Raw genomic sequence first — 22480 nt, 5'->3', positions numbered from 1 at the left:
ATGAATGGAATCAAGTACCTGCTGCATTTTTTATTTTTTTTAAGTGAAATGCAAGCATCTAGGAATTGAACCCGGGTCTCTGTCTCTCACGCCAACAAAACTACATTTGGTAAGAAGCCTAATTCAGTTTTATTCAGAGTCAAAAGATTAGAGTCTCTAGTTTCATCCGATATGCATTTTTTAAATTTGAGTGATTTATCGCGAAACGCCACACTGCTAAACACAATGTACACTAATGTGTACTTAGCAAATTATTTCTTTAGAAATCCTTTATTTACTGTGCATTTTCACATTGACAATCATTGGTTACTACTAAAGGCTGAAAATTGTTGCTTTTAGAGCCTTTATATGGAGTTAGGATGAAAATAAGTTGCATTTCAAACTGCTCTGAAACCAGTGCAAACAGACAGCACACTGGAGGTTAAGTCATTCACTAAATAGGGAGCAAGAGAGCATCCTATAGCTCTCTATGCAGCTAAGTGCATTCACTCCTAAAATCCAACCAAAAGTTCAGTTTCAGGCTACAGATGATGTTTGGACCACTCAACATGTTTGGCAGACATGGGACAATGGTAATCTGTACAGAGATTCAGAATTTATAATGTATAATTTTATTTTAAAATGGTTGGCAGTGATTTGAGGATGCTGGCCATTACCTTGAATCAGAATTAACTATGCAAATTTCTGATGTAATGTCTGTAACGTCTCAAAAACATGAATTACCAACACTTCCAGAAACATAATAAACAATTTGATAAAAGAAAAAAAAAAAAATATATATATATATATATATATATATACTTTCTAGCTTGGTTTTATTAAAAAAATTCACAACTTACTCCCACTGTCCACATATGTTGCCATCAATTTTTATGAAAACTATTTACTCTAGAAATAATTTTGTTTTGCATGTTTATTAGGTGCTACTTGTTACAAATCAAAAAGGGAAATGGGAAATCCACACAGCAGTCACACTAGGGTCTCAGGAGGTTAAGACGCATCAAAGCACAATAAAAATAAAAATATATCAATTAGATAATACAGCAGGCCATAGTTTGTATTATATGCATATTTAATAAGAGTGGAGGATTGTAAGCTCTTGATCATAATGGGGCATAAAGGTCCTGGGCAGTAGTTCCAGTACATCCCTGTATATGATTAACAAAGGACAAGTAACAAGAGCAGAAAACAGAGAGAGAGGAAGCACAAATTGGAGTTCATAAGAGAAAGAGATGAGATAAAAAGATGAGTGTGAGATGGAGTGAAAGCACATTAGTGACTGTGAGACTTGTTTAGCAGTAGGAGTAACATGTAGCATTTGTCCTCTGTCACTCTCTTTCTGTTTTATTTATTTTTTTATTACAGAACAGATTGGATTCTCTTTATACACACTCAAATGCACACGTTTGTTTTTCTAACATGTTGGTGGGGACTTTCCATTGACTTGTTTTGTTTTCATACTGAGCTAATGATATGTTATATCCTCTACCCCTAAGCCGAACCTTCACACAAAATCTTTTTGCATTTTTAGATTTTGACTAAAACATTATCTAGTACGTAAATATAGCTTTTCTTCAGGTTTTCAAACGTAGCTGATATAAGGTTTTCCTATCCTATTTGGTCCCCGCAATGTCGGCCAAACCTGATTGGGTTTGGGGTTAGGCGACAGCAAATATCATTAGCCCAAAAGAAGTCGTCAACAATGTGTGTGTGTGTGTGTGTGTACATGTGCATCATTATAAATGAATCACCAGCAAAACCTTCCATCTGCCTGAGGCATCTCTGCAATCAGCAAAACTATACCATCAACAAACACATGAAAACAAAACAAAGGAGAGAATGAATGGGTCAGAGAAAAATAGAAGAATGGAATGCCAAGGTGCTGTCATATTAACTTACATAAGAAACTTCAAACTAAAAAAAACTTAAACATCCTTCTGTGGGTGTGCATTATTTGTGTGTGGAGGCCTGAATTCTTGGTATACTGAAATTATATAGATATAGAGAAAGACAAAAGACACCAACTCTTTGAGCTGGGACATATCAAAACGAGATTTTCCTTTAAAATACAAGTGTTGAATGTGCTATGTAGACATATTCTATTGTTCACAACAAAAGAATCCCTCCACAGTCCACCCAGACCATTAATGGAAACTAAGCTGTGAAAACAGGTAATTTTGAACATTTAAAGGGGTCATGTCATGAGGAATCAAATTTTCCTTGATATTTTGAGATATATAAAAGGTCTTTCTACTATATAAACATTTCAGAACTCAAAACTTAATCCCCAATGCAATAAAAGCATTTATTGAAATCAAACTGCAAAAACGCCTCGTTCTCTAATTCCGTGACTTCCCTACGTCACTAGGGGTACATTAATTCATGACCACCTCTACATCTCAAAAACATTAACGCCTACTTTTTCCTCAACGCACCCTTGGCCCCACCCACTGGGGCTTCAGTTTGTAAACTGAGAGAAGGACAAACAAGGCCTGTGGCCTAACTATTCCTGAACACTAAAGAGGACCCATCTGGACTATTTTCAATTATTTTAGTATTTAAACATGCACAGACAGACGTCTTTGACCACTTGATACATATCTCGGGCCACTTTTAAAAGACATGGTGTCAAGTTACAACTCTGAAGAGGACAATCCATTCTCTGTCATTCAGCTGCCACCTCATGGACACGTTCTTTCGCCCATCTGTGCTATTTTTAAATGTTGGTGTATGAAAACGTGCTAGATGGACATCTTTGACCGTTTAGATGCATTTCCGGCGATGTGCATTTCAGTGCAGGATGATACTGGAAACTGGATGTGTGTGCGTGTAGTTTACACCGAGCTTTGAACTATGTACTGTATGTACGTCATGTGGATGTATATTCACACCGGGCGCATCCGTTGACACAACGGCTTGAGGCTGTCTACACCGGGCGCGTTGACATGAACTTTCGAAACCGTTTGTGTTGTTGGCAGTAGCAGTGCCAGCACGTACAGTGCAAAATGTAACGGGACATCTGTTTACTGTTGGCGCGACACGCCGCACCGCGCCACAAAGCACGCTTCCATGGTAGACAGCATCATTGATTATAATGGGTTCTATTGCTTTTGACGTGATGAACAGTTTAATACATTCAGATGCAATGTATTGGATGTGAGTTATGTGCAGGGTTGGGAGGGTTACTTCTGAAATGTATTCCACTACAGATTACAGAATACATGCTGTAAAATGTAATTTGTAACGTATTTCATTAGATTACTCAAGTTCAGTAACATATTCTAAATACTTTGGATTACTTCTTCAGCACTGGTAGATTTTTTCACTTGTTTTGACTATAAAAACTCTGCCAGTACAGTAAGATAAACATGTTAAAGACACATGTTGAAAATACATTCTCTGAAAAACCTAAATATCATATGCTGTGTTGTTTCTAAAACAAGGTAAACTGATCTTGTTTTAAGGAAAACAATACAAAAATTATTATCAAGAATACGATTTTTGCCCTAATATCAAAGGTCTTACTAGAAAAAAAGAAATTATGATCCAACGTGAATTTTCTTGATAAAAAAATATGATTGTGCCTGATAACATGTGCATGTAAAATGGCTATAAATAGCATTTTAGCTTAGCATAAAGCTGACAATTTACACAAGGTTTATTTCCATTTCTTCTGCTCCAAACTTCCTTCAAACCTACTACTCTGTCTGCTTGTATGAATGTAACACATCATAAGAAAGTATTTCACCGCTGCTCAAACGCTCATTGGATCGCATCATTTATATGTATAAATGTTTTCTATCTGAAAGGACTAAATATTAAATGAAACAAATTAAAATTCAAAGTAATCTCTTCAGTAATCAAAATACTTTTTGAATGTAACTCTATTCTAATTACCAATGATTTAAATTGTAACTGTAGTGGAATACAATTACTTATATTTTGTATTTTAAATATGTATTCCCGTTACATGTATTCTGTTACTCCCCAACCCTGGTTGTGTAACCCATAAAATGTAGTTTTATAATGTTGTGGAGCTTGTTCATTCTCTTCAGATTGAGTTTATAAAATGGCTTATTTCGAGGGGCTGCAAGCTGTTAGCCAGTCATAACAGTGGGCATTTACATTGAAGTTTTAAGGAAGCGCTTATGCCAAAACCGAGCGTTTCAGTCAGAGGGCCAGAGACTGGGTGGAAAATGATTATATTTTACTAAATTATGACTCTTTTAATGCAAAAAAACGTTACTAACATTATTAGTGGACCTCAGGGAAGATAATAAAAAAAAAGAAGAAGAGTATTTCATGACCCCTTTAAGTCACGCTTATAATGTCAGAATGGGATTGCATTGAATACACAAATGTCGATGGCCATTATGGCCAAACAATTCCATTTTTGTTTCATTAGACCAGAGGGCATTTCTCCAAAAAGTAAGATCTTTGTCCCCATGTGCATTTGCAGACTGTAGTCTGGCTTTTTTATGGTGGATTTGGAGCAGTGGCTGCTTTCTTGCTGAGCAGCCTTTCAGGTTATGTCGATATAGATACTTGTCTACCTGTTTCCTGTTGTTCTGGGATTGATTTGCACATTTCGCACCAAACTACATTCATCTCTAGGAGACAGAATGCATCTCCTTCCTGAGCGGTATGATGGCTGCGTGGTCCCATGGTGTTTATACTTGCATACTATTGTTTGTACAGATGAACGTGGTAACTTCAGACATTTGGAAATTGCTCCCAAGGATGAACCAGACTTGTGGAGATCCACAATTTTTTTTATGAGGTCTTGGCTGATTTCTTTTGATTTTCCCATGATGTCAAGCAATGAGGCACTGACTTTGAAGGCAGGCCTTAAAATACATCCACAGGTACACCTCCAGTTCAGTACACCTCCTATCAGAAGCTAATTGGCTAATTGTCAAAAGGCTTGACATAATTTCTGGAATTTTACAAGCTGCTTAAAGGCACAGTTGACTTAGTGTATGAACATTTCTGACCCACTGGAATTGTGATATAGTCTATTAAAAGTAAAACAATCTGTCTGTAAACAATTGTTGGAAAAATTACTTGTGTCATGCACAAAGTAGATGTCCTAAATGACTTGCCAAAATGATAGTTTGCTAATATTAAATCTGTGGAGTGGTTAAAAAAAAATACTTTTAATGAGAGTTTTAATAACTTCAACCTAAGTGTATGTAAACTCCTGACTTCAAATGTGTATCTCTCTCTCTCTCTCTCTCTCTCTCTCTCTCTCTCTCTCTCTCTCTCTCTCTCTCTCTCTCTCTCTCTCTCTCTCTCTCTCTCTATATATATATATATATACCTTGTCTTTAATTTAATCTTACTTATTTTAGAGTGACAAAAATTATGGCATTATAGCTCAATCTGGAATAGGATCTGCATAAAGGTGCAGCTGACGTCTAGGCCAATTTTAAGTATGTTACTCAAAGTTATTCACTACAAATTACTCAGTACTTCTTTAATATTGTAATTAGATGACTGACTTTATTGATTACTTCATCATAATTACATTACTAATTACTTTGAAGTTACTTTCTTAAACTAGTAGAAGATATAGACATTTTGAATTTTCAAAAACAAAACATTTCTGCTCAACAAATTAAAAATGACTATATTTCCTCCTTGTTCATTGACTCATTAGGGAGTGCACACACTTCAGCTTTCAAAGAAAAGCAAACAGATGTACATACTAATGTAATTCATGTTTTAAATGTATTCTACGTGAATAATATTATTTTAGAAATTACAAAAGCACTTCAAAAGAGAGCATAAGGATACGTCAGCAGAAAGTGATAAAAGGCTGTATCAGTGGTGTTGTGTGGAATTGTGAATCCGGTGGAAAATTTGTGTCAGAAACTTTTCTCTGCACATAAGAACACTGGTAGGCAATTATAAGTGAATGAGACTCATTATCTTTTCAGAATTTGTTGAAATGTTTAATCACATTAAACAAGCAGAGTTTCTCAGTCTGTAAAAACAATGTCATGTAATTTCATCTTATTGACTTATTTAATTATAAAAGTCGTCAATAATTAAACATGTAGCTCAGTGAACAGAATAACTAAAAATCATCATATTCAGACCATTTGCAATAGAAAATAATCATTTCTTACACATCCTTCCAACGACTCTCTCAATATCATCAAGAGCAATGAACCGCATGCATTAAAGCTACACTATGTAATTTTTTTATTTTATTTTTTTAAATAGCAATGTTTTTAATGAGAGAGTGCAACAAAAATCCATCTTCCAAACCATGTCTTTAATTTACCCAAATACACTTTGATAAACCTATAATAATAATTATGAGCTGTCGGGACGGATTTCGCAGGAAATTGCATACATACGTCATTCGCCCGTGCGTGTTGACGTCATATCCGTACACAGAGAAAATAAGCTCCGGCTACTGTAGCGCGTGTATGGTGTGGGAGTAGCTGAAGCTGAAAGTTTGTCTCAATGAATGAGAAAAATTGACCATGGATCATTCAAAACGGCAAACCTCTGGGGAATCACCGGTTGTAAAAACAAAGAAACCCCAAACAGAGCACAGTCTACAAGCAAAAAGTAAACACGACAGAGTCCATAATAAAACCCGTATCAACACTGGTTTGGCTTTTCAGAGGCGGTGACAACTGAAAGGATTTAAAAGCGACCCAGAGATGGCTTTTTTCTTACTCAACAGGTAGGATATTTTATTGATATGGTTTATGTATAGTTGTGTAATCACACACACACACACATCTGTGTGTGTGTAGTGAAATACAATAATTATACTGTAATCGGTGCAGAACTTTTCACTTGCTAGCACACGTGTGTATTTTTCTTTATAGTGGCAATAATTATAGAAATAAATCCTTTAGTCCTAGGCTTGCCAAGGACATGTGAGTCTTGAAATGATGTTGACCACTGGTTGGTAACAATGACAATCTATAAATTAGTTACTACCACGGTCTATTTGGCCAGAATATCCTGCAGTTATAAAAACTTTACAACGTTTGACCTTATCAGACTAGCAATCGTTATGTCTAATGTTAACGAATGTATGCCTAACTTTTGTAACGTAATTTATTTCAAAACATCAATGTTTCCAATAAGTCAAAATAACAGCATAAGATATGGCTCAGATGACATGTTTTCGAATATCCGTCTTTTCCTTTCTTTCGTTATTTATTTGTCCATTCGCTCTGATAAGATGTCCTATCCAGTATACACCGGTGCCTTGAGCCACATTCATCTGCACAGAGTAGAGCTGAAGTACGACTTATGTCATTACCAAAACAATGTTATTCCGAAATATTTTTAACCGCTAGAGGGCCAAAAGTTATATAGTGTAGCTTTAAATACAAAAAACTTGTCCAAATATAAGGGCCCATTTATTGTGGGGCCACTAAATATTGGTCAACTTTTTTTTTCTCTCTCATTTTCTATGTAGCATACACACACATACAGTGATCAAAGAACTATTTACAAGTGAAAAGATACACAGCCACCAGAGCTTGGGTCAGACTAACAAAAGCAAACTCTTAAATTGCCTGTTAAATAGATCTCACCCTTTGTGAGTTATGCCTGTTTGTTTTAAGGCCTGTTTGTGTGACTCTTCTGAAATATGAGTGTACTGCTGCTTTTCGTTACCTGTGAGCAGGTATTCTGCGGTCCCCGGCGAGTAGCACAACGTCACAGAGCTTCCTGGTCCTCAGGTAGGCCTCCATGCGTCTGAAGGTGTGTTCAGCGTGACTGTGTGCCTGGAAGTGTTCATCTGACACACACGGCTCCATCGACGCACATGAGGACAATGTCGCACTGCTGTTGGATGTCCTGAAAACATACATGAAAAAAATTTGAATAAACAAATATATATATATTGCACATTTTAACTGAACTGGGTCAATCTGACTTGAAATGAAGAGAATCTGAGTTTATGCTAAATTTGAGTACAATAGAAAGCAACAGTGACCAGCCACTTTTTCAGTGGCATTTGTCCTGCGATGGAAGTATTTTTCCATTCATTTTCTCCATATGGTTTTCAAAACATTTAAAAAAAAAATTCAAGAGTTTTAAGTAGGGATGGGTAAAAATGTAATCGCAATCTTGATTTGAAGGATCCTGATAGTAATTATTTAAATGAATGTTCCAGGTTCAATACAAGTTAAGATAAATTGACAGCATTTGTTGCATAAGGTTGATTACCACAAAAATGTATTTCAACTCGTTCCTCCTTTTCTTTTATAAAATCAAAAATCGAAGTTACAGTGAGGCACTTGCAATGGAAGTGAATGGGGACAATAAAAGTGAATGTGGCCAAATTTGAAGCTTATAATTTTATAAAAGCACTTGCATGAATTCTTCTGTTAAAATTTGTGCACTGTATTATTTGAGCTGTAAAGTTGTTTAAATTGTAATTTTTACAGTCTTTTTTGGGATTGTTGACATTACATCATTATGGTAACGAAGTTGTAAAATTGGCTATAACTTTACACAGAATAGGTTTATAAGGGATTTTATCACATTAAAATCATGTTTACACATACACTGATCAGCCACAACATTAAAACCACCTGCCTAATATTGTGTAGGTCCCCGTCATACCGCCAAAACAGCGCCAACCCAACATCTTCTCACCACAATTGTACAGAGTGGTTATCTGAGTTACCGTAGACTTAGTCAGTTCGAACCAGTCTGGCCATTCTCTGTTGACCTCTCTCATCAACAAGGCATTTCCATCTGCAGAACTGCCGGTCACTTTTTTTTTTTTTTTTTTTTTGGTCACCATTCTGAGTAAATTCTAGAGACTGTTGTGCGTGAAAATCCCAGGAGATCAGCAGAATGCTATTCTGAGATGCGGTTTGGTGCTTTTTTGGCGGCAAGAGGGGGAACTACACAATATTAGGCAGGTGGTTTTAATGTTGTGGCTGATCGGTGTATATCCTTTATGTCTTGTGGTTATACTTTTGAAAAAGTATTTTTACATTAAGAATTCACTTCCATTGTAAGTGCCTCACTGAAGGAGGAGGAGGAATGAGTCGAAATTAATTTCCGTGGTAATCAATATTATGCCACAAATGCTTTCAATTGAGCTTAATTTGTATTGAACCCGGAACATTCCTTTAAATCCCCATATTAATGTGACCACATTTTGTGCTACATGACTAAGAATATCCGTGGTTAGCAATTGGCTGATCAATTGACGTTTAAGCACTTGTTTTACATATCAAAATTTATACTTCTAAATAGTACACTATGCATGTAAATAATAAACATGTACAGTTGAAGTCAGAAGTTTACATACATCTAATACATTTAAACTCAGTTTTTCACAATTCCTGACATTTAATCGTAGAAAACATTCCCTGGCTTAGGTCAGTTAGGATCACTACTTTATTTTAAGAATGTGAAATAATAGTAGAGAGAATGATTTATTTCAGCTTTTATTTCTTTCATCACATTCCCAGTGGGTCAGAAGTTTATACACACTTTGTTAGTATTTGGTAGCATTGCCTTTAAATTGTTTAACTTGAATCAGATGTTTTGGGTAGCCTTCCACAAGCTTCTCACAATAAGTTCCTGGAATTTTGGCCCATTCCTACAGACAGAACTGGTGTAACTGAGTCAGGTTTGTATGTCTCCTTGCTCGCACATGCCTTTTCAGTTCTGCCCACAAATTTTCTATCGTATTGAGGTCAGGGCTTTGTGATGGCCACTCCAATACCTTGACTTTGTTGTCATTAAGCCATTTTGCCACAACTTTGGAGGTATGCTTGGGGTCATTGTCCATTTGGAAGACCCATTTGTGACAGAGTTTTAACTTCCTGGCTGATGTCTTGAGATGTTGCTTCAATATATCCACATAATTTTCCTTCCTCATGATGCCATCTATTTTGAGAAGTGTACCAGTCCCTACTGCAGCAAAGCACTCCCACAACATGATACTACCACCCCCATGATTCACGGTTGGGATGGTGTTCATCAGCTTGAAAGCCTCACCCTTTTTCCTCCAAACATAACGATGGTCATTATGGCAAAACAGTTCAATTTTTGTTTCATCAGACTAGAGGACATTTCTCCAAAAAATAAGAGCTTTGTCCCCATGTGCACTTGCAAACTGTAGTCTGGCTTTTTTATGGTGGTTTTGGAGCAGTGGCTTCTTACTTGCTGAGCAGCCTTTCAGGTTATGTCGATATAGGACTCGTTTTACTGTGGATATAGATATTTGTCTACTTGTTTGCTCCAGCATCTTCACAAGGTCCTTTGCTGTTGTTCTGGGATTGATTTGCACTTTTCACACCAAACTACGTTCATCTCTAGGAGACAGAATGCGTCTCCTTCCTGTGGTCCCATGGTGTGTATACTTAAGTATTATTGTTTGTAGAGATGAATGTGGTACCTTCAGGCATTTGGAAATTGATCCCAAGGATGAACCAGACTTGGGGAGATCCACAAAAAAAAAAAAACATTTCTGAGGTCTTGGCTGATTTCTTTTGATTTTCCCATGATGTCAAGCAAAGAGGTATTGTGTTTGAAGGTAGACCTTAAAATACATCCACAGGTACACCTCCAATTCAGTACACCTCCTATTAGAAGCTAATTGGCTAATTGTCAAAAGGCTTGACATCATTTCTGGAACTTTACAAGCTGCTTAAAGGCACAGTTGACTTAGTGTATGTAAACTTCTGACCCACTGGAATTGTGATATAGTCAATTAAATGTGAAACAATCTGTCTGTAAACAATTGTTGGAAAAATTACTTGTGTCATGCACAAAGTCGATGACCTAAACGATTTGGCAAAACTATAGTTTGCTAATATTAAATCTGTGGAGTGGTTAAAAAATGAGTTTTAATGACTTCAGCCTAAGTGTATGTAAACTTCTGACTTCAACTGTAACAATACATACATATACAGTATATATGCAATATAATATATGCAATTTCAAGACATCATATTTATTAATGGAATAGACCTCCATGGAATGTGTACATTTTTAAAAAGCTAAAATGTGACCAAAATGATGAAAAACTAATAATAAAATAATAAATTAATTAAATAATATTTTCGTAATGTACAAAGTTAGAAGGTCTCCTGTATAAATAACAGTATAAGCTGAGTGATAATTTCTTACGTAAGCAAAATGGACATTATAACTGAAGTATATCCAAATGAATTGGAATCTAATCAAATCAGAATTGAATTGAGAACTTGTAAATTGGAATCGAACCGGTAAATCTGTATTAGGGTTGCAACGGTATGAGATTTTCACGGTACGATAACCATCTCACAAAATATCACGGTTTCACGGTATCACAGTATACGGTATTACACAATTATTATTATCAATAATATTTTACAATGAACTTTAGAGTTTTTTTTTTACGTTTTATTATAACTGAAACTTGAAACCATTTTTTTTTTTTAATGGAAGTATGTGTAAAAAAAAGTCTCCCATTTGAAAATAAATAAAATAAATAGAATAAATAAGAAAGCTAACAGAATTATAATAATAAACCAAATTATAAACATGATTAAAAAAAATAGCATGTAACTATAACATGTTATATAACTAAAGCATGTTAGTTTACATGTTAGCATAGCATGTTAAATTAACTACTAAATGAAAAATAACATCAGCTGTGTGAGCTTTTAAAGTAATGTCCTATGATTATTAACAATTAACATATATTGTAGGTGCACGACAGCGCAGCCAGACTGCTCCTGTCTGTGGTTCTCAAATGGTTTTCCTTCGGGACCCAGATTTTACATTGGAAATCAAGTGGCGACCCACCATAGTAAAAAGGTAACCTGTATTTAATGTATCCTGGGTCACATATCCTTTTATGTTGCATTGTTTTGTTCATGGTTTTCAAGTACATGGTCATGCATCAAGTGACATTATTTTTGCTGTTGACATCAACAACAAAAGCGACAGGAAGTTTTCTCTCCCCCCTTTTAAAAATTGAAGAGAATATTTACTTATATGAGCCCATTATTATCACATCTGTTTCCTAATTTCAAAAATAATTCAAACAGAACATACATATTACACAGGAGGAAAGGCTCCTCATTACCATGGTTAGGTCAGTGTAGCTAGTCTTAAATAGTAGTAATAATAATAACAAATTATATTATTTATGAAAAAATAAGTACTAGCTGAAACACATCTTGAAACTTTAACCACAACTGCCACTATTGATATAAAATGAGGTCTAATAGATTCTACCTTTAGATTAGTTCATACGAAACTATAACATTTTGTCCAAATATAACAGTTACTTTTACCCATGTAAAAATGTGAAACAATTTTGTAAAGGTGATGATGTGTAATGAATTTTTATTTAATTTTTATTTTTTTAGCGCATAGCACAGTGTTGCTCTTTTACTCCTCAGTGCTGTTTGGCATGTCAGGGCTACCTACTGTTTGAGAGGTTCAGCTTGACTTCCTCTGTAACGCTTTATACTAGAAAAGTCTCACTAGAATTGAAATTGGTCACATCAGTTTTGAGGTCTGCGCTCCGCAATATCGAGGGAAGCACGGTTGCTGCACGCGTGCACCAGAGAGAAGAGCAGATCATGATCACGAGCTGGTTCCGTTACACTCGTGCGAAAGTGCAGATGAGAAGCCTTTAGCTGATTGCGAGATTATCATTAAATCTGCCTCGGCAGTCCTAAATAGGCTATCACTTGGGCGGCCGCCGAAATATCTTCAATGGGAGAACCATGGCATTGCTCTTTCCCTGCTGTCCACGACCCAGTCCGAATAGACCTGCGACCCACCAGTTGAGAAACACTGCTCTAACTCACACACACACTCACTTACGTCAGACCCCCTCGCCTCGCTTCTCTCTGACATTTTCTCCACTGCATGTGTGTGTGTGTGGCGCAAGTTGACAAGTCTGACAGGCAGTCGAGGAGGAAAGGAGATGCGCACGCGCAGGTGAGACTCTCCATCCGGTTGCATTTTTTTTCTCAATACTGTAGATAAGCAAATGTACATGGTATGATAACCGTCAATTTTCATACCGTGGTATACCGTGAAACCGGTATATCGCTGCAACCCTAATCTGTATCAATGAATACCCAGGCCTAGTTTTAAGCCATAAACCAAACAAACCAGCTCCAATATGAATCGCAACATTACTCTGAGCTGAAGCATAAAAGTAGGAAAATCATGAAATCATGAAAAAAAGACAAAAGGTAAAAATCATGAAAAAAAGACAAAAGGTACAAGACTGTATTTAAATTCTAATCCCATGAAGCATCAGGAATGATGTAATCAAATAAAAAACAACAATACAATATAAAATGATTGACATTTAGTCAGTAATTATAATTAAAATAAACAATATATTCAAAGTTTATTGCAAACTATTCAGATATTTAAGGACTAGTTCACCCAAAAATAGAAATTCTCTAATCTTTTACTCACCCTCGTGCCATATCAGATGTGCATTACTTTCTTTCTTCTGCAGAACTCAAGTTAAGATTTTTAGAAGAATATTAAAGCTTTGTTGGTCCATTCAATGCAGGTGAATGGGTGCCAAAATTGTGCTACAAAAAGCACATAAAGGCAGCATAAATGTAATCCATAAAACTCCAGTGGTTAAACCCATATCTTCAGAAGTGATATAATAGGTGTGGGAGAGAAACAGATCAATATTTAAGTAAAAAAAAGTCTAGAAATTCTTCTTCCTGGCCAGAAAGGGGCATATGCATGAAGAATGTGACTAACCAAAAACACAAAAAAAAGAATGTGAAAGTAAAAGTTAAAGTGGAGATAAACTGAGCAGGGAGGAGAATTTATAGTATACTAAAATATTGACCTGTTTCTCACCCACACCATTCAAATAGCTTGTAAAGACATTGATTTAACCACTGGAGTCTTATGGATTACTTTTATGCTGACCTATGTGACTTTTGGAGCTTCACAATGTTGGCACTCATTCACTTGCATTGTATGGACCAACGGAGCTGAAATACTCTTCTAAAAATCTTAATTTTTGTTCTGCAGAAGAAAGAAAGTCATACACATCTGGGATGGCATAAGGGTGAGTAAATGATGAGAGAATTTTCATTTTTGGGTGAACTATCCCTTTAAAAAACATATAGTTTGATAGTGTACTTCATAGAGATTTTGATTACATCACTCACAATACTTCATAGGAGAGGGTGGTCGCCTCTGAGCTCATTTGCTGCAAATTCCATTTTCATGGTAGCAGCAACTTCTCTGATTGGTGGATCTCTCTTCAGGATTGTGGGTAGCGTAGTTCACTAGGAATTTGAATTCATTATTTTTTTTTTTTACTTTAAATCACCACTATAGAAGCAGATACTGTATCATAGATTAACAATCTCAGAGCTCATGGTAGGTCTGTCTTGAAAGGTTTATACATCATTGTTAAAGGTCAATTTGTCTATGGATGAATTGAAATAGATTTTCACTTCTAGAAATCTACTCGTGTTCAATAGTGAAGAACAGATAGTCTCAAAATATCAAAATAATTTTAAACCAAGGCATAAGCTTTCCTAGCAAAATTAGGGCTACACACACAATTACACACACATGTGCACGATCAATGAATGGATAAATATAGAGGGCTTTAGAGAGCTGTTAGTAATTAGTTTTGATGATGAAGCTGGCCATGAAATACACAAAGCAATTTAGGCTGTTCCCAAACGGCTGTCATCTCCACTGTCTCTCTCTCTCCCTTTAACACTTGCTTCCTGTCATTCCTGTCTCTCTCTCTCTTGCTCTCTTTTTTTCTGCCTTTCCAATCCCCATTTCCCATGTTCACACTTATCTTTTCTTTCTCTTTTTTCTGCCTCTCTTAATGGTTCTATTGGAAACACATACAGTAGTTGAAATTCTGTCTACAATCACAGTCACTGAGCTTCTGACTCATCCAGGATCCATGAAAATAAATAACGCTTGCTGTAATTAATCACAATAGCCAGCAAGTGAGCCTGTGGAGAAGGCAATATTTAACTTAAACTGTGCTGTTATGAAGACGAATGTAACAGTAAAATCTAACTGAAACGATTCAAGCGGTATTAAAGTTAACGCATTGCTAAAGGAATGACACTAGTTAATAGTGAAATGTGACTTTTTTTATGTTAAAGAGACAACTATTAGAGAGCCATTCGCAGGTTGATTTCACTCCCAAAAAAATACACTGTGTCGCTAACAAAATATTGCTCTATTTGTTTAAGTATCCCAAACAGCCCGACACAGCAAATGGTGTGGGTTTTGGGCGGGACTATCTATTTTTCTGACCAACAGCAGGTGGATGGAGTGTTTGGCAAACCTGATTAAAAAAAAATATATTATTTTTGCAATTCCATTTGGTGCTACTAGTGGCACAGAAATTGCACAGTTCACCTTTAATGGCAGATGTTACATTTTTAGGAGCTTTCACACAGAGCTTTTAATCACACCATTTGAAGAGAAGACAGATGGTGAGATGATGAGAGTAAGTGTGAGTTGATTTGAACTCTCAGCTCAAAATCTCTTAAAAGCAATTAAAGACTTGCAGTCAAATGAGTGCAGAGACCAAGTCTTTCTACTACCCTGCAGAAAGTGTGAGACAGATAGCATATTAGCTGAAGACTAATAGAAAGAGATGAGTTAGCAAAACAGAGAGAGAGAGAGAGAGAGAGAGAGAGAGAGAGAGAGAGAGAATTGCTTTAAATTAAAGGATAGTTCACCCAAAAATGAAAATTCTAATACAATTTACCCTCATGCCATCACAGATATGCTTGACTTTCATTCTTCTGCTGAACACAAAGCTTTTTAGAAGAATATCTCAGCTATGTGGGTCCTCATAATGCAATTGAATGGGTGCCAAAATTCTGAAGGTTCAAAAGGCATATTAAGGCAGCACAAAAGTAATCCATAAGTGGTTAAATCTATATCTTCAGAAGATATATGATCATTGTGGGTGAGAAACAGATCGATATTTAAGTCCTTTTTTAAGATCAATCCCCACTTTCACTCTTACAGTCTTATTCTTTTATTTTTAGTGATTCACATTCTTCGTGTATATCGCCACATACTGCACAGAGAGGAGAATTTAGTAGTATTAGGACTTATTATAAGGACTTATTGAGCTGTTTCTCACCCACACCTATCATATCACTTCTGAAAACATTGATTTAACTACTGGAGTCATATGGATTACTTTATGCTGCCTTTATATGCTTTTTGGACCTTCAAAGTTCTAGTACCCATTCACTTGCATTGTATGGACCTATAGAGCGGAGATATTCTTCTAAAAATCTCTGTTTGTGTTCAGCAGAAGAAAGAAAGTCATACATATCTAGAATGCATTAGAGTGAGTAAATGATTAAATTATTTAAATTTTGAGTGAACTATCCCTTAAATGTGAAAAGTGTCTCAGAAAATCTTATAAAAATAGTCTTATGGCTGTTGCTTTATGCAGTCAGCTACAATTTCTTTGCCCACCTGCCTTAAAAGTCTTAAAATATAATGCTTAATTTCCCAAGGAATTTCAGGGGTTGCTACACCCCAGCAAGTATGGAACAACATAGGGTGAATAATGACAGAAGTTTCATTTTTGGGTGAACTATTTCAATATTGCAGGAATTTTTACAGTACTAGAGGAAGACAGGAGGAAGAGTACAGATACAGAGAAAAACTATGGAGATTCCTCTGTTTAGTGCTTAATGTGTTAAGTTAAGGGTAGCAGGTTTCCATCCTCCGGCTTTTTTCAGTGCCAAAATTATTTAGTCTCATATGAAAACAGAGACTAGAGTCAACATAAAACACACACGCTTACATACACTCAAGCAAATTCACAATCCTCCAAACACGACCCGCTTAAGTAAACATCACACACACACCTACACACACAGACACATAGGAGAGAGGCAGCAAGTTATCTCCAAAAGCCAGATAAACACCTGCCAGCTCCTGAACATCCCCAGTGGGGACTCATCCCTTCATATCTGCACTCTTTTTCTTACTCCTTCAGTTTCCTTTTCTCAGAATATCCTCCTTATTTTCGGTCATCCTGTTCACACAGTCAATGTTTGGGATTGACATCTGTATTAACTGGTACAGTATGACTCTCAAATTGTCCAGTTCATACAACAGCTTACAGGGGCAGCTCAAATTCTGTCTGTTTGAACGAATAACTGCCAAATCAATCCCTTTTTCTCTTCTCGCCATAGCCGTGATAATAATGCCTATAACCACAGTGTCAATGATTAAGTAAATATAAAAAGGGATTCACAATGCAAATCACATTTTTTTTTTAACTAATTAATCACACAGTTTTCTGGGATAATGCACGGTTAATCATGGTACATTAAAAGAAACATTAAAATATAATCATAAATATATTTGCTTTATACTTTGTCTTAAAGAACTTGCAAATTGGTTAGTTGTACTATATTTTATGTTAAATATGTTAAAATGTTTTTTGTTTTTTTGCGAAAAGAGTTAGACAGTTTATCTTTGATAAAAGTATATGTATACATGCCATAAAATCAGTGGACATGATGTAATTCAAAGTTGAGCAAAATCTTCAGCCATTTTTCAGTGGACTTTTTTAATAATAGAATCAAATGGCCAAATTCTATTTATTTCAAGCTCAATTGGTTTATTGGTGTACATCGTCAATGCATTATAAAACAATATACAGTATATACAGATATAAAACTAATTGAATGCTAAAGTTTAATTTGCTGAAGGTTAAAATATTAAATAATATAAACTATTATTTTCTCTGACATGCGTCTCAAGTAATAGGCTAAATTTTGAAGCTTGCACTGCTCCACACAATCAGTTTCTGTGCTGGGATGTGCAGTCGAATCAAGCGTGTACCTCCTGGAAATGTATATATATGTGAATTTTAGCCACAGGAAGTGGGGAAAAACATGAATGAAGTTTTAGGAAGTGAAAAAAATGGATACTGCATTAATTGTGTAAAAAAAAAAGAATTTACATGTTAAACAGTCAACTATTAACCACAAAAATTAATGCATTACATTTCCCAACTCCAATAAAAAGTAAATATTATAAAAATGGTGACTTGTATAACATTGAAAATGATTTTGTTCACACCAAGTATCTCCTCCTCGTCTCGTCACTGCATGTCATTAACCCTGCGTGTATGAACCCACAACAACCAAAAACATTTGCCATCACACAAATGTTAAAGTGTAACCGGGACGTTTTGTTTTCACTGTCTAAAGCCATGTCTACATTTTTGAATGACGTGCGTACATCACAACTAGCATTTAATCGTCACGCACACTTCAGGAACTGCTCTAAATGGTCCAACTCTGCGGTATGGGTTGGTGACGGCCTCAGTTCATTTGGAGAGCTCACATAATGCTTTACTGTGCTGGAAAAAGACACTCAACTTCATGATTGGCATTTCTCATTTGGATGCGATTAGGAATTTAAGTGCTCAACAATCGCAGTTCTCAGACCCTGTTTTCACCTGGTATTTTGATATGTTTTGGGTGATCCAATCACATGTGGTCACCCCTAAATACAGGTCTAAACGGGGTCTAAAATGTTTTGTGATCGGATGTGGTCAAAAACGTAATTTTAAACTTTGTCTTTCTCTCCATCATTTTATAAGTACTCTGCTCGCTTTTATAAACCTCCTGTCAAAAACTCTGACATTCAGGCCTTGAATATGAAAAGTTAAAATATGCATATTCATGTCTGATCACTTGAGCTGAGGTTAAAGGGAAGAGAGGTGGCTTCCATGCTTTATTGAGCTCCTCTGAAATCCGCTGTCATTTCAGAATAGATTTGAGCTGGGATTAAGACCCATTCTGGTTCTGATTCCTAGATCAGATTTAAGCCATATCAGAATGGAAGGAGTGAATATATCAAATGGAGAGGGAGAGAGAGGGATTTAGCATTTTAGTAAAGTCTGGGGAACATTAATTATGGAAACGCACACACTTATATCAAACAGCATCTTACAAGACTGTGTCTTATTCTACAAATGGATTTACATAACTGCACACATATATTGAAAAATGTATGCAGAGGAAGAGCAGCGTGCAAAGGAAACATTAGAAATGTAGCAGAAAAAAGAAAAGAAGAAAGAAAAAGAGGTGAAAGCAGAGGAAAGGGGGAAGATGAGGAGGAGGAAATGTCGTGAGGGTGTCATGAGGGAAATTAAAGACAAAGTCCAAAATATCAATTAAAATCCCAACCAGCTAATCCAATCATAACACATATATATGGAACAAGTTCTAACCTGTCTGAAAGTGCATTCTGGAAATAAAAATAGCCATTGTAAGTCCTTCTTAAATCCTGATGTTGTTCAGTTTTGCCCACAGCTAATTGGTTTTTAGGTCCTTTTGTCCAAAAAAGCCCAGTAGCTTGATTTTTTAGCTCTCTAGACAAGAAAGTTTGATACACAGCATTGTTTCCAGTGTTCAAGTTGAGGCCCGGACCCCAAGAGTTAAGGCCTCATGAGAGTTCAAGGCCCCATAAGAACAAAAAACTTTTGATGAATAATTGTCTTGATTTTTGTTTTCTTTTATCCAATTTGTTTTAGTGTTCTGAAATTTATTTTCAGTCTGAAAGTTGAAAACACAGCCAAGTGCACCATGCAGTGATGTGAAAACACACACCAAAAAAAATACAAATTGGCCTATGATTTAACAAAAATATTTTTGTTTGTTTTGAATGTGCATACAAAAAAAAAACATCTCTTGCACTGGCCTTATTGAGTGTTCTGGACATAAAAATCTAAAACATACTGTATGTACACTATAAATTAAAGACTAAAATAAAACCCCATCTCTTCTCATTTTAGACATAAAAATGCAGAATAACCACAAAATAAAGGATTCCTCCACACTCTTCTAGTGTGCGTGTAACCATATAAGTAGACGCCTGAGCTAGAGGCACAGAGAAAGACAGAGAGAGAGAGTCCTACTTTATATGCTCAACAGCTATCAAATGCTTTTCCCCATTATCTAAAGATCATAATTGCAGTTTTAAGTCAGCTAGACGGTTTTCTTCATCTCCCTCTCTCTCACGCCATCACTCCCTCTCTCTTTCTTCTAAGTCATAAACAGCCCGGGGGCCTGGAGGCTTATGGAGTCATACATGAATCCTCAAATGATCTCTACCTATTTGTGGTTTTACTACTAAAACTTGTGTTTGAAATAACAAAGATGTGCCAGTCAAACGCACAGGGTTGTATATGTGGTTTTTGAATGTTATGACAATATGGCAACACCAATTCTCGCTAATGACCATTTAAATGATTCATAGTATGTGAGTATGTGTGGATGTTTTATTCGTGCTAAATATCAAGGAAGAGAAAGACAGAAACTGAGTGTAAAGAGAGAGCATCTTTTTTATTACAGGTAAAGATTCTCACGGTTTTCAGGTTCAGTTTCTTTTGAGTGTTTTTTGTGGTTATCTCTTCCTGGTATGAACTGTTCTGCACTGGGTGAGCAGAAGCATTAGGTTCAATCTGCAGTCTCCAAGGTGATGACTGACTAAGTGGCTTTCAGAGCTACACCACACTGAAAGACCCACATCCTTGTCTCTTTTCTATTAGCACACAAACACACACCTAGTCTCTCTAAAACACACCCACACACATAGCCAGAGTATGACATCCACATTACAATCAAATCACACACACAAACAAAGTGCATTAAATTATTATACGTTATTTTTACTAAAAGGGGGTATTTACACTTGATAGCTATCAGATCATTAAAAGAACAAAAGTAAATGCCCTCCAAGATGCATTCAAGACAGATAGAATCTGAGATGCATACAAGTTGTAATGGCCAAATACAAATGCATCTGGTTGTTCAAGCCACATCTGTAAACTTTTCTCCTCCCAAACGGAACTACATCAGCATATGGAAGTTTGGGAACCCACAGACGAAAAGAAAATGCCACCTATGTAGTGCGGGAATAGTCCAGTAGATTGGATTAATGTCTATTTTGTGGAGACACATTTATGTAGTGTAAATGGAATATGCATACCCAATCAGACAGCAATTAAGTGACTATATTGTAATATGCACCTTATCAAGAAGGAAAAGGAATGAATCATAAAACCCAATAATGGGTGTCAAATCTAAGACACAGACACACTTGCACACAAACACACACTGTCTTTTCTGTCCCGTGGCGAATTAACAGGCTACGATTGCACAGCCTATGCAAAGGTGACTTGGTGTGCAGTAACTTTTCTGCAATCCCATAAATTATTGCAACACCTCATTCAGAAACAAGGATTGTTTTCTCATCCTTTTCTCTTTCTTTCATATTTATAACTCACAGCTCTTCCCATCTCTTCATCATGCTGAATTTGTGTGAAGGACAATTACACACAATTTATGTATTCAGTTGAAGTCAGAAGTTTACATACAACTTAGCCAAATACACTTAAACTCAGTTTTTCACAATTCCTGACATTTAATTGTAGAAAACCTTCCCTGTTTTAGGTCAGTTAGGATCACTACTTTAGAATGTGAAATTTCAGAATAATAGTGAGAGAATTATTTATTTCAGCTTTTATTTCTTTCATTACATTCCCAGTGGGTCAGAAGTTTACATACACTTTGTTAGTATTTGGTAGCATTGCCTTTAAATTATTTAACTTGTGTCAAACGTTTTGGATAGCCTTCCACAAGCTTCTCACGATAAATTTCTGGAATTCTGGCCAATTCTTACAGACAGAGCTGGTGTAACTGAGACAGGTTTGTAGGCCTCCTTGCTCGCACACACTTTTTCAGTTCTGCCCACAAATGTTCTATCGGATTGAGATCAGGGGTTTGTGATGGCCACTCAGATACCTTGACTTTGTCATCCTTAAGCCATTTTGCCACAACTTTAGGCGTATACTTGGGGTCATTGTACATTAGGAAGACCCATTTGCGACCGAGCTTTAACTTCCTGGCTGACGTCATGAGATGTTGCTTCGATATATCCACATAATTGTCCTTCCTCATGATGCCATCTATTTTGTGAAGTGCACCAGTCCCTCCTGCAGCAAAGGACCCCCACAACATGATGCTGCCACCCCCATGCTTCACGGTTGGGATGGTGTTCTTTGGCTTGCAAGCCTCACCCTTTTTCCTCCAAACATAACGATGGTCATTATGGCCAAACAGTTCAATTTTTGTTTCATTAGACCAGAGGAAATTTCTCCAAAAAGTAACATCTTTGTCCCCATGTGCACTTGCAAACTGTAGTCTGGCTTTTTTATGGTGGTTTTGGAGCAGTGGATTCTTCCTTGCTAAGCAGCCTTTCAGGTTATGTCAATAAAGGACTCATTTTACTGTGGATATAGATACTTGTCTACCTGATTCCTCAAACATCTTCACCAGGTCCTTTGCTGTTGTTCTGGGATTGATTTGCACTTTTCACACCAAACTATGTTCATCTCTAGGAGACAAAATGTGTCTCCTTCCTGAGCGGTATGATAAGCTGCGTGATCCCATGGTGTTTA

General features: G+C 36.3%; 1 protein-coding gene across 9 annotated transcripts in view; it reads right to left on the bottom strand.

Moving 5' to 3' along the window:
• Window positions 1-22480, bottom strand: part of klhl5 (kelch-like family member 5) — a 99362-nt gene that overhangs the window by 50228 nt on the left and 26654 nt on the right. For all 9 annotated transcript variants that reach the window (XR_007897660.1, XM_051701931.1, XM_051701935.1 and 6 more), the window contains one exon: window positions 7651-7833. Coding sequence is in view for 8 of the 9 variants with exons in the window: in XM_051701931.1 (XP_051557891.1) it covers window positions 7651-7833 (183 nt within the window). In the remaining variant the exon portion in view is untranslated. The remainder of the gene's footprint in view (window positions 1-7650; window positions 7834-22480) is intronic.

Source organism: Myxocyprinus asiaticus, chromosome 7 (genome assembly GCF_019703515.2).
Source record: "Myxocyprinus asiaticus isolate MX2 ecotype Aquarium Trade chromosome 7, UBuf_Myxa_2, whole genome shotgun sequence".
NCBI classification, from domain to species: Eukaryota; Metazoa; Chordata; class Actinopteri; order Cypriniformes; family Catostomidae; genus Myxocyprinus; species Myxocyprinus asiaticus.
Note: the sequence above shows the minus strand (reverse complement) of the source record. Positions and strands in the feature narration are given on the sequence as shown.